Genomic DNA, 13619 nt, shown 5'->3' with positions numbered 1-13619 from the left:
CTGAGCCTGCAGAATAGAAATGGAACAACACCAAAGTAGTTTCCACATATGCATAAGAATAGTTAAGTTGGATAAAGCCAAAGGTCTGCGTTGTTCAGCATTCTCTTCATGTTGTAACCAGTCACTTGCGTATTGGAAGTCCATTAACAGGACATAAATAGATATGTCCCTCAGTAACAGCTCTAGCCACACTACTCGACACATCCCCCTCATTTCATTTCTTTTCTCTAAAGAGATTCTTCTTCTGCTGGAAGATGCTATTGATGCTGTAGAGTTAGCACCAGATGGAAGTGGAATTACTAAGGATGGAAGGTATGCTTCAAAAATAGCAATGGCAGTGTTGTTTTTCCTCTGCAGCAACGTCTGTGTTAAACATGGGGTCGATGTCTTGGTGTTCCTGAGATTTGGGTGTAGCTCATATATGCAAACAATGAAATTTTTCTAAAACAGAGTTGGAAAAGGCCACAGAGGCCATCTAGTCCAACAGGAATACACAACTAAAGCACTCTGTTTAAATCTCTCCAAAAGAAGGTGTGTTCCTCATCCTTTGAGGTAGTCTACATCCCACTGTTGTTCTTCCTAATGTTAAGGTGGAATATCTTGTAATTGAAATCCATAGCTTCATGTTCTCAGCAGAAAAGAAGCTTGCCATGTTTTCTACATAAAATATTTAAGGATAACCATGTCAGTTCTCCATCTTCTCACTTTTGGCCACTGGAGATTTTGAGTGGTCAAAAGATTTCTCCATTCAGCAAGAAAGAGATTCAAATTTGCAGGGATGAAGAGATGCTTGTTTATCATAAAAGTGCACTGAATAACTTGCGTCTGTCATTACAAGGAGCCTTGTATTACAGTACTTAGACTAGGATTGATGGGAACCAAACTTAGATCTCTATTTAACCATGAAGCGAGTAGATTGGTAGATATTCTGCTCTTCTCTATATCTTACCTTAGCCTTTCCTCCCAGGTTTTGTGAGGATGTTGTGAATAAGGGATGCATATAGTACCTTCAACTCCATGGAGGGAAGCTGTAATATAAATGCTATAAATCAGGCAACCTGTCTATCTCGAAGAGTTTTTTGGAATATAAAATGAGAATGCATATGGAATGTGTACACCACTGGGAAGGAAGGGGTTGGATAATAATGCAATAAAATAAAATGGATCCCTTGACTTTTGTCAAGCTGGTGCCTTTCACTTTTTCAACAGTAAAAGAACTAACTCCTGTGGACCAGGATAGAGCATTTTACTATTTCAGAGTTATGTTATGTTTATAGGTTTTTTTTCTTTTTTTAAACCAAAGACAAGATGCTAATGGTACATGGAAAGTTAATGGTACTAGGTTGCTGACTCAGTCTCCTTCCCACAGAGAGAAGGAGACAATGAGCTTCTGGAGGTATTCTGCAATGATTCTTAACTCTGAATTTCTTTTTATTCTTACAGCTATATATTTGATCTATTTGCAAAAGCCCAGATCACATTCCAAACATACAGTTCTATTCTTGAATCCCTGGAACAGATTCAACAATATTTAGCAGGCCGTAAGTGTGTACAGTATCCTTAGAAAAATTACAGGTGTGGGAGAATTTGGGAAGAAGAGTTTTGCATTGAGTGAATACACTGTTAACATGTACAGTTGTGCTGGAAATAGTTGACCACCTCGTAAGATTGAGCAGTTGTGGTCTTCCAGATGTTGGAGTGCTATTCTCAGCATCTCTTGCTTTTTGTTGTGCCAACACACTTGACACCACACTTGACACTTCTGGCTAAAGGATTGTGGTTGTATTTGGGATGCTTAATGAATGGGATGTAATTTTCTGTGGCTCAGATGGTATCTGCGTCCTTCATCAACGTTTTATTGCAGTTGTTAGCACTATATTTGCAGGTTTAACATTTGCAGTTTTGATTACTCACAGATTTCATTCATAAGTCCTTGAAAAATGCCTATGGAACACTTCTCTAGGCATTTGCAGATCCTCTGGTGTGATTCTGTGGCCAATGTCCAGTGGAAGGTGACCAGAGAGTTATGCTGGAGGACCTAGGAAACCCTAAAGAGGTGTTCTGTGAGTTATCTACATTTGTGGGATTCTTAAACTCCTAACCATGTGAAAGTGGAGGTCCTATCTCTAGAATTCAAAGCAGTTTTATATGCTGTTAATTTTAACTACATTTGTTTTAACTGCTGTTAAGCAATTAAAGCATCATATAACGTGAAACCAGTTAAAATAGTTAAAAGAACTACAATAAAAATCCAGAACATTATGCAAACTGTGTTATCCCTAAAAACCAAATTTCAAAGGGCCAGTAAAAAGATAGTTGGAAGATGCCAGCCTAGCCTCTCCCGGGAGGGAGTTTGAGAGCTTTGGAGCAGCCACCAAGAAGACTATTTCCCATGTTCCACCACATTTGACTAGAAACAGAGGCTGTTTTCTCTGGAAGGCAATGGTCTTGCATGTAACATTTACCTGAACCAGGCCAGAAGGCCATCTGTGGCTATTCCCCATGGACACCTGCCCAGAAATTGATATGCTCTGGGTCGCACTATGGGGACAATACAGTGAATATGAAAATGTATCTTACTTTTTCATGCCTAATCAATGTTAAAATGTTCTAATAAACTCCCTCCCCCCCCCCCCCTTTCTCTAGGTACTGGAATATTCACCAACACTGCTGGGTTGCATAAATTTACTGATATAATCCAGGTAAACATCTGCTGCCTCCTCATTTATAGTTTATAAAGACTGCACAATGCTCTTGAGAGAGAATTGAACTGAAGTGTTGTGAAATAAAGAATCCTTCATGGGATCCTGGAAGTACCATCATGAGGCATATTACACAAATGTAGGACAAGATGGTTGTCAGAAACTAGGATGGTTAAATACAAAAACATTATTGCACTCTGATGTTCAGGTGTGGAAATGGAGTAGACTTGAGTTCACAAGAATCTACTTTGGTTAGGGTGAGTACCGTGTTTCCCCGAAAATAAGACAGTGTCTTATATTATTTTTTACTCCCAAAAATGCTCTAGGTCTTATTTTCAGGGGATGTCTTATTTTTCCATGAAGAAGAATTCACATTTATTGTTGAACAAAAAATGAACATTTATTCTATACTGTACAGTAGTTGTCATCACAAACCAACATAACTAAACCAGACAACCTATGACTGCTGTCAAGAATTTCTTGTTATTTCCATATACAACTGGTATGTACATTTACCAATCCTGCATGCTATGGTGTTTTGTTTGGCAGGCGCCGGGCATGCTTCCAAACAAAAGCTTTGCTAGGTCTTACTTTCGGGGGAGGCCTTGTATTTAGCAATTCAGCAAAACCTCTACTAGGTCTTATTTTTTGGGGATGTCTTATTTTCGGGGAAACAGGGTATATGGAAACATGCATATGGCAATGCATTAAAATACATTTTGGAGAGAACAAGGGCAGTGTTTATAATTTAGTGATGTTTTTCTTGCATTCCTCCACATAATTGCACATGTATAGCAACCCTAAGATGAAAATATCATTTCGCAGAATGATTTATTTAGAGAAGGGTTATCTTTGCATTCCTCTGGGGCTGAGAGAGTGTGCCCTTGCTCAGGGTCACTCAGCGGGTTTCCATGGTCAAACAGAAATCTGAATCCTAATCTCCAGAATAATCAAACCACTACATAAAGCCGACTCTGTTTAGGCTAATTTGTGGACTCAGCTTACCAGCTTCCATGTTTTCTTTATAACAGAAAATGCCAATTTATGCAAATGAACAGTTTCATGCAAAGCGTTAGAAATGAATCTTGGACGTGTTCCCAAACGCAAGAAAAACCCATAGCATCTTCTGCCACACCTGTTGAGGTTGGCTTCCACGTCAATGTCTCAAAACAAAAATGAAATGTATAATAATAATAATAATAATAATAATAATAATAATAATAATAATACATTTTAACTGTCTATTTGATATCCTATTGTGTAGTTCTTTCAAATACCACCAGGTGGAAGTAAATGTCCAATCTGCAATAAGTTACGTTTTAAAATCTGGATAGAAGGGCCATAGCATTTAATCAATGGGAAATCTTTTGAATGTTCCAAACAATTAATTGACTAGGGGTTTTTTTAAATTAAAGAATGTACTTAAAATAAATGGATAACCAGCACTGTTTTAAGAGAGAATCCAACTAAGATAGGGCCTGCTGCAAACATTTGTGCTCCATTTAAAAATAAATTATATGTTTTAAAGAACTGTTACGAATATTTTATATAGATATCCAGTATAATTGAGTAATTTTCTGTTCTACATTTGCCATTGATTGATAGCCCTACTGAATAGAAATTCCGTGACATAGTGCTGTGTATCCATTGCCACTCCTTTATAGAGAACTGTAGATTGAAAAGGTGGTGGTTGTTCAAGGTGTACCTAATCCCTCTCACCAAGACTTTTTTTGGTACCTTTTAGTTTACTCCATTATTTCTGTGACCATATTTATTTCATCATCAGCTGAGCATCCCCACTCCTAATTCTTTGTTATCATGTCTTGTTTTGTTGTACTGAAGGCATTCAAAGGTTGGATACAGGTTGAGCATCCCTCATCTGAAATATGCCAAAATCTAAAATTGTCTACGTGGGTGGCTGAGGGAGTGACACCTTTGCTTTCTGATTGCTCGGTGTGCATAAACATTGTTAGATCTAAAAATATTTTAAAATATTGTATAGAATTGCCTTCAGGTTATCCTTTTAAGAGGTATATGGAACATAAATAATTTAAGTATGTAGACTTAGGTCCTATTTCCACTGTAATTACAAGTGTTCCAAAATCCAAACAAAATAAATTATAAAATACTTTTGCTTCCAAGCATTTTGGATAAGGGATATTCAAGCTGTATGCCTTATTAGCATTTATTGCAAGTCTTGATGACACTTTCTAATTATCATTTCTTCCATTTTCTAATTATCAATTCTTCCACTTCCGTTGCTGCTTAGATTGTCTTTAACTTTGGATCATCTGAAGGAACCTCTGCTTCAATGCCAAGCTACTCAGTATCAAAATATTATAAGGTTAGTGTTATTCAAAGTGCTAGAAGGTCGAAGCATGGATTTGCAAGTCTTTAAATTAGGCTTTGAATAGGCTTATAAATGAAACTGCACTGTTTGATTTCATGAAAATGAAGGCAACATGATTTTGATGTTCCTATATCTAATAATGGTCAGGTTTTTAGTGGTAAGATATTGAAAAAAAATCTGTTTTGTTTTTCACAGATTCTCTATAAACGTATTCCTTTCCATGCTTGAGTTTGAGAGCATCACTTAATGTGCTTTGATAGCTCCTGGTTACATATATGATTGTGGGTTGTGGATATTTCTCCTCATTAAATAGAAATGGGGGCCCTCCAGTGGTGGCTGTCAATTGATGCATGTAGCATAGATGTCCTGTTATTTTACTTCATAGAGTAGTCAGCTGTGTCATTGGTTTTTAGGTCCACATCCATCCAGACAGCAGTAATCAGAGAAAGAAACAGAGAACTGACCTGTGGAATTCATCTGTAACTAAAAAGCAAGGTAAGGACATTGAGGTGCTGCTCAGTCTATGTTAGCCTTTTGGCTGTTGGATTACAGCCAGTCCCTGAGTTACAAACAATTTACTTAGAAACAACTCATAGTTGAATGGAAGTGAGACAACAAGAAGTGAGAGAAATCTACCCCCAGAAGGAAAATTCACTTCTGAAAGCATTATCATCATGGGGAAAGGGTCTCTCCACTGATGCTTTCTCACCAATCCTTGTTTCCACAAGACTTTTTTTTTTCAAAATCCAATTTTCACCGGGGCATAAAGTGAGGTGAAATCTTCTGAACAGAAGCACAGACAGCAAAACAAACACCACAGAGATGCTAATCCTTTCCTGTGCCATCCAGAGCTTGCATGCAACCCCCAGAGTCAGACATGACTAGACTTAATGTCAGGGGAAAAGCTTTACCTTTATGTATGTATGTATGTATGTATGTTTGACAGATTCGGCACAATTGATGCTGTCCTTTTACCTCCACCTATACCCAGCCATTGCACTTGATTCTGGCCCGGTTCTAGAGGCTGCAAGATACTGCAAATATATAAATTCTACTGCCTTACTTCCAGTCTTGAATATGCTCACTGCTCCTGGCTATTGGTCGGTTGAATATGTTTTTATTGTATTTTATATGTTTTATATTTATATGTTTATATGTTTTAAATGCATCTTGCTGTTGTATTTTATGCTGTATTTTGGGCTTGGTCCCCATGTGAGCCATTCCGAGTCCCTTCGGGGAGATGGGGCGAGATATAAGAATAAATAATATAATAATAATAAAACTTTATTTATACCCCGCCACCATCTCCCCAACGGGGACTCGGGGCGGCTTACATGGGGGCCATGCCCAAAACAATACAATGTAAACAGCATATAAAAGAACAGCACATCACAATACAATAAATAATATCCATTACAAAATAAAACAAGGAGACAATGAAAACAAGGGCAGACCACATGAACATTAAGTTAAAACTTGGGGTGAGAAAGACATAAAAATAAAAACCACAGCGAACAGGGTCATAAGGGAGTGGGGTATTCTGGAGGATAGATATTAGAGGGAGCAACGGAAAAGAAATATAAAATGGTTACTCTCCAAAAGCACAGCGAAAGAGCCATGTTTTCAAGTCTTTCTTAAAGGCTGCTAGTGTGGGGGCTTGCCTAATCTCAGTGGGCAGAGAATTCCACAATCGGGGGGCCACAGCAGAAAAGGCCCTCTCCCTTGTTCCCACAAGGTGGGTCTGGGATATCGGGAGTGGGGACAGGAAAGCTTCCCCTGATGAATGAAGGGAACGTGTAGGCTTGTGATAGGAGATACGGTCACGAAGGTAGGTGGGTCCCAAACCGTTTAGGGCTTTATATGTGATGGTATACACCTTGAATTGGGGCCGGAAAATAAAAGGCAGCCAGTGGAGCTCCTTGAACAGGGGAGTAGATCTCTCCCTGTAACTCGCCCCCGTAATTAACCTGGCAGCTGAGCGCTGGACCAATAGTAGTTTCCGGGCCGTCTTCAAGGGAAGCCCCATGTAGAGCGTATTACAGTAGTCCAGTCTAGAGGTAACTAAGGCATGCACCACCGTGGTCAAGTCAGACTTCACGAGGTATGGTCACAGTTGGCGCACAAGCTTGAGTTGTGCGAAGGCCCTCCCGGCCACCGCCGACACCTGCGCCTCAAGCGTCAGCGCTGAGTCCAGGAGGACCCCCAAACTGCAGACCTGTGATTTCAGGGGGAGTGCAACCCCGTCCAGCACAGGTTGCCACCCAATACCCCGATCCGACGAGCGACTGACCAGGAGGGCCTCTGTCTTGTCAGGATTGATCCTCAGTTTGTTCCTCCTTATCCAGTCCGCCACAGCGGCCAGGCACTGGTTCAGCATCCGAGGGGCTTCCTTGGAATTAGATGGAAACGAGTACTGGATTTGCGTGTCATCTGCGTAGAGATGGCAACGCCCTCCAAAACTCCGGATGACCTCTCCCAGCAGTTTCATGTAGATGTTGAATAGCATGGGGGATAGGATAGACCCTTGCGGGACCCCACAGGTCAATGGCCAGGGGTCCGAGCAGGTGTCCCCCAGCTTCACCATCTGGGAACGACCCTCCAGGAAGGACTGGAGCCACACCCCATTAAAAGCACTTTTGTGACATTTTACCCTTCCTGACCTTCTGCCACCCATTTCCATTCCCAAGAAAATCTTAGGAAAATCTCCAGCCTGAAACTGACCAATAGAGGTTCCCTATTCATACCCTGGAAACTTTAGGGAAATCCTTCTCTTCCTGACTTCATGTTATGGTGCAAAGTGAACTTCCCTTATGTCTTTCCAGCCGGTCAATAATAGTGAGATTGTGTTGTCGAAGGCTTTCATGGCCAGAATCACAGGGTTGTTGTGTGTTTTTCGGGCTATATGGCCATGCTCCAGAAGTATTCTCTCCTGATGTTTCACCCACATCTATCGCAGGTATCCTCAAAGGTTGTGTGGTATATATCTCACAACCTTTGAGGATGCCTGTCATAGATGTGGGCAAAACATCAGGAGAGAATACTTCTGGAGCATGGCCATACAGCCCCGAAAAACACACAACAACCCAATCGTGAGATTTTCAACCTCACTTCACTTGTAGTTTATCCACACTATAGAATTAATGCTGTTTGACAACACTTTAACTGTTGTGTCTCAGTGCTATGGGCTCATGGGAGCCGTAGGTCTATGGGTTCTTTAGCCTTCTGTATCTCTTAGTGTTGGTGCCTGACACAAGAGCTTTACTTCGGTATAATATATTGGAATATTTTATCAAATGGAATTGAATTTGTTGAACTCATGGTCTTCTGTTGTGTTGGCATTTCCTGCCTCAGGAAATCTTAGGAGGTTCTTATTAAAAAGATGCAGTGTGTTCTAAAAAGTTGAGAATTCATAGTAATGTCATCAGCATCACAGTAATATTTATTATTAAAAGATCTGAAGGTATTTTCTCTTGAAATGACTTTAACTAATTGTAAGGGGAAAGTATCTTAAATGTACCAGTTCATATTATGAAGAAAAGCTGTGATTGTTTACTGGAAGTTTTCTTCTCTGAGTATGTAGTTGTCTTGTACCTTAATTCCCAGAACTTTAGTAAGTCAACTTCATGATACATATTTTCCACGAGGAAAATAAATACTTGCTGCTGTTTAGAAATTTGGTCAATGCTACATAAAACTCATGTTAAGATTTCCATAAAATGAACTTGATAACGAGAATGGCATGTTAACATTCCTAGTCTCCCAATTCTTTTTTCAGTTTTTCTTTCTGTCTGTACTCTTTTTTGCGTCATACTTATAATAACTGAGCTTATTTCAGTAACCAGCTGCCAAAAATACAGTACTGGCATTGGGATGCTGAAAAGGACTGCAAAAATTAGGTCATGCTGGTATGCTATTGATGCATTGTATTGTTTCTCCCATTACTCTAGGACAGGGGTCCCCAAATTAAGGCCCGGGGGCCGGATGCGGCCCTCCAAGGTCATTTACCTGGCCCCCGCCCTCAGTTTTATAATATAATATTTTTATATCAGTTTTAATAATATAATATATTGTATATACATATAATATTGATAATAATCTTACATTATAAAATATAATACTAATAGTAATACCATATAATAATATTAACAATATGGTATATATTACATATTATATAATAGTATAGTGGTATAGTTCAAGATAGTAATATATAATGCTAATACTGTGTTATGCTAATAATATAATATATTGTATGTATATACAGCTGCTCTGAGTTCCCTTCGGGGTGAGAAGGGTGGGATATAAATGTAGTAAATAAATGCAGTAAATAAATAATCAATTTTAGACTTAGGCTTGGCCAAAGTCTGACATGACTTGAAGGCACACAACAACAACAACAACAATCCTAATTAACTTGACTATCTCATTGGCCAGTAGCAGGCCCACACTTTCCATTGAAATCCTAATAGGTTTATGTTGGTTAAAATTATTTTCATTTTTAAATATTGTATTCTTTCGTTGTTGTTGTTGCTGCACTACAAATAAGACATGTGCAGTATGCTTAGGAATTTGTGTGTATTTTTTTTCAAATGATAATCCGGCCCCTCAACAGTCTGAAGGATTGTGGACCGGCCCTCTGCTTAAAAAGTTTGGGGACCCCTGCTCTAGGATATGATTCTTGGTAATGTCAGTTTACTGAAAGGGAGACCATTCTGTGGTGTTGCCAAATGCCAGGTTCTGGGAGTTGATTCAGAAGATCACTTCCTTTTAGATCTGATTTGCATTACCATCTGAATTTCAACATAGCAAAATTTTCAACTCAATGCATTTTTAATTAAAATACATCTCCACTCATTAATAAATATTCTGTAGTTGACTGTGCTGTTCAAAACAAACAATAAGATCTTAAACAAATACAGAGTCCCATTAGTAAGCAAAAAAACACAGCACAGAAATAGCTTTCTCGTAAAAACAATATAAAATGAACAATAACTCAGACTGAAACCCAAATAAATATATTGGCATGGGATTTTTCATTTCTCCAGTTTCCAGGAAGAAAAAATGTGTTGCACAATTCTTTTCTAAAACAACATTCATACTCACTTGTTTTATAATGAAATGGAAGACTAAGCTTCCGCATGCACATCTGAAAGTTGAGGTGAGGCTCAGTCCTTTTCCTGAAATTCTGGTTTTGAAGCAAGACTTCAAAACTTCAGTTGATGTGAAACACATTGTCATAATCTCAAGGTGTAACTAGCTATAAAATCTTTTGCTTTAGTGTAAAGCCATTCCTGTGGGCTGTTTTGTCATTTATCAACAGCTTCAGAGGAGAGGAAAATCATGGTTGATCCTGAAGATGCTTGTAAAGCACTTGCTATTCATACAATGGCAAGAACTCATTTATCCATGGACAAGTTGTTCAACAGCCTTTCTTAACTTGAGCTGTTCCCACTTCAGGATAAAGTAGCTTGTTAAATCTCCAATATGTATATGTACATAGAGGCCAAAAAAGGAAAAAAAAAGGCTGTTTGCTTGTATCTGATGGCTTTTTAATGTTCATCTATTCAGGACGCATACAGACTTACCGCCTTATAGCCCAAGAGTAGAAATTGTCCAATCCTTGTTGAACTGCAACTCCCAGTAACCCTCTGTCACATGATGAAGGATGCTGAGTGTTACAATCCAACAATATAAATGCTGCATGATTCATGCCTCTTTTCCTGATGTAAAATTGTTTTTTATGAACTGTTTCTATGGGAAAGTTTAGCAGTGTCAAAAAAAAACAAACAAAACCTGAATGTTGAATCTGTCTTCGCTAAAACTCTAGACGTTTTCAAAATATTGAAACTATGTGTCTATACAATCACATCAGATAAACATCCCATCTTTTAATAATGTTTTCAACATATAAAAGTTGTTTTTTACTACATAACCTGTTAGCAATCGGTGTCACACAGTGCACTCACAGCTCTCAGTTTCTTCTTACATTATTGCTTGTTATCAAGGTGGTTTGAGAGATTAGTGAGGTGGCCAGTGGATATTTAGTGTTTGACAGTAGCTTATGCCATAGTATTCTTTGAACCACAGAAGAACTATTTAACTTTTTGCCTTGTTGTCTTGTTTGATACAGGTAAGGTCTTGAGCTACTGGTGCTTCAGCCCCGGATACAGCATGCATGAACTTGTGCGCCAGGGAGTCCGCACAATCATTCTGACCAGTGGGACGCTCTCCCCCTTGTCTTCTTTTACTATGGAAATGCAGATGTAAGTCTCTTACAGCTTTGTGGATTTTGAATGAATGAATGATCATTTAGAATAGATTATAACAAAAGAAGTGTGGAAATTTCAGCTTTACATTCACTGAACAAACACAAGCATTTCATGTTTGTGTCATGAGGCTGTTGACATTTCAATGGTTGGACAATCTTTGGGCTCAAGAGGTGTCATCAGGCAGGGTCTTTTTTCTCTGTCACTTGTGAAAAGTTGCAAGTCTGTACAACACATTAGTATTTTTAACTTCTGATACATTTCTGAGATACATTTATTCTGGAGTGTTTCTAGACTGAGTCGGATGAATTAAATATTATAGCTGGCCCACCACATTTGCAGGTTCAACTTTTGCTTACAAACCTAGATATTTATTCATTTATTTTACTTTCAGTGGTGTCCTGTATGCCTAACCTAAGTTAATATGGAGGTCTGGGTGTATATTCCTTTAGGTTCAGATGGACAGGCTTTACCTTCTTGAGGTCACTAGGTTACAAGCCTCATTGGATTGTAGTCAAATGCCATATATCTTGAGTTTCTCCTGGAATTGCCCAGAGGCAAGCAGGAAGTGTGGTGAAATTGAACCAAAAGTTGATTTGACTCCTCATGGGCTGGTGTCTCTCCCTGTCAATTCATTTCCTTCCTGTGTTCAGAGCAGAGTTCCTTTGCTTCTTTGTACTCAGTCTTCCATTTGCGGTCAGCAATATAACTGGTACGTCTGGCTACGTTTGTGTGTCAAAACTATTATGGCCAATCTGCTGTATTCCTGGAGGAGTCTTGTTGGTTGGAGTTACAGACAAAGTTGATGCCCTCCTTCCAGGGGAAGCAATGTTGTATGAAAAGTTTTCATACAGCCATGATGGTTCTTGCCTATTGATAGTAGTAAGAGGCAATGTATATCTGATTTGTATGCTTCCAATAATCACAATGTAAATATCTGTTGTCCAGGGAGCCTTGCTGTGTAGTGTCTGAATGTTGGACTAGGACTTTAGAAGATCAAGATTCATGTCAGCCATGGAAATCAATTTGGTGGTTGACTTTGAGCAAATCACACTCTCAGTCCATTAGAAACAACTTCAAAGCACAAGCAACAGCACTGATTGTTCAGGAACAGATATGATCACATTCTTTCTGCCAGTGCTTTGACTATATATTCCTGCATGGCATGAGATTGGAGTGGATGATGTTTGGAGTCTCTTCCATTTCTGATTCTCTGATTCTGTGGTTAATAGGATTAAGCCACAAGACTCAAAAAGTCTTGTCCTATTTTGATGGATTCATTTCAATCTGTACAACCCGAGGACGTGGACAAGGTCCTTGGAGAAGCGAGAGCGACCACATGCATCCTAGACCCCTGCCCATCCTGGCTGGTTAAAGAAGCCAGAGGGGGGGGTTGGTCGAGTGGGTAAGAGTGGTGGTGAACGCCTCCCTCCGGGAAGGCAGACTTCCAGCCAACCTCAAACAAGCCGTAATAAAACCGCTGTTGAAGAAGCCATCACTTGACCCCACTAATTGGAATAACTTTCGGCCTGTTTCCAATCTCCCCTTTTTGGGCAAGGTCGTGGAACGCGTGGTTGCCTCGCAACTCCAGGGATTCTTGGAAGCAACTGATTATCTGGATCCGGCACAGTCTGGCTTCAGACCGGGGCATGGAACTGAGACGGCCTTGGTCTCCTTGGTGGATGATCTCCGCAGAGAGCTCGACAGGGGGAGTGTGTCCCTGCTGGTTCTCCTGGATCTCTCAGCAGCCTTCGATACTGTAGACCACGGTATCCTTCTGGGTCGCCTCGTGGGAATGGGCCTTGGGGGTACTGCATTGCAGTGACTCCAGTCCTTCCTTGAGGACCGTACCCAGAAGGTGTTGATAGGGGACAGCTGTTCGGCTCCACAACCATTGTCTCGTGGAGTCCCACAGGGTTCAGTACTGTCCCCTTTGTTGTTTAACATCTACATGAAGCCGCTGGGTGAGATCATCCGGAGTTTTGGAGTTCGGTGTCATCTGTACGCAGATGATGTCCAACTCTATCACTCCTTTTCTCCAGCTTCCAAGGAGGCCGTCCAGATCCTGAACCGGTGCCTGGCTGCTGTGTCGGACTGGATGAGGGTGAACAAATTGAAGTTGAATCCAGACAAGACAGAGGTCCTCCTGGTCAGTCGTAAAGCCGAACAGGGTATAAGGTTACAGCCTGTTCTGGATGGGGTCGCACACCCCCTGAAGGCGCAGGTTCGCAGTTTGGGTGTCCTCCTGGACTCATCGCTGAGCCTGGAACCCCAGGTTTCAGCGGTGGCCAGGGGGGCCTTCGC

The 13619-nt window shown here is 40.2% G+C and overlaps 1 protein-coding gene across 7 annotated transcripts in view; it reads left to right on the top strand.

Moving 5' to 3' along the window:
* rtel1 (regulator of telomere elongation helicase 1) overlaps nt 1-13619 on the top strand; it is a 91437-nt gene that overhangs the window by 24277 nt on the left and 53541 nt on the right. For all 7 annotated transcript variants that reach the window (XM_062979096.1, XM_008119602.3, XM_008119601.3 and 4 more), the window contains exons 12-17: nt 234-312; nt 1444-1541; nt 2647-2702; nt 4972-5046; nt 5466-5547; nt 11180-11312. In XM_062979096.1, coding sequence (XP_062835166.1) covers nt 234-312; nt 1444-1541; nt 2647-2702; nt 4972-5046; nt 5466-5547; nt 11180-11312 — 523 coding nt within the window. The remainder of the gene's footprint in view (nt 1-233; nt 313-1443; nt 1542-2646; nt 2703-4971; nt 5047-5465; nt 5548-11179; nt 11313-13619) is intronic.

Source organism: Anolis carolinensis, chromosome 4 (genome assembly GCF_035594765.1).
Source record: "Anolis carolinensis isolate JA03-04 chromosome 4, rAnoCar3.1.pri, whole genome shotgun sequence".
NCBI classification, from domain to species: Eukaryota; Metazoa; Chordata; class Lepidosauria; order Squamata; family Dactyloidae; genus Anolis; species Anolis carolinensis.
This window is presented reverse-complemented; position numbering and strand designations above follow the sequence as displayed.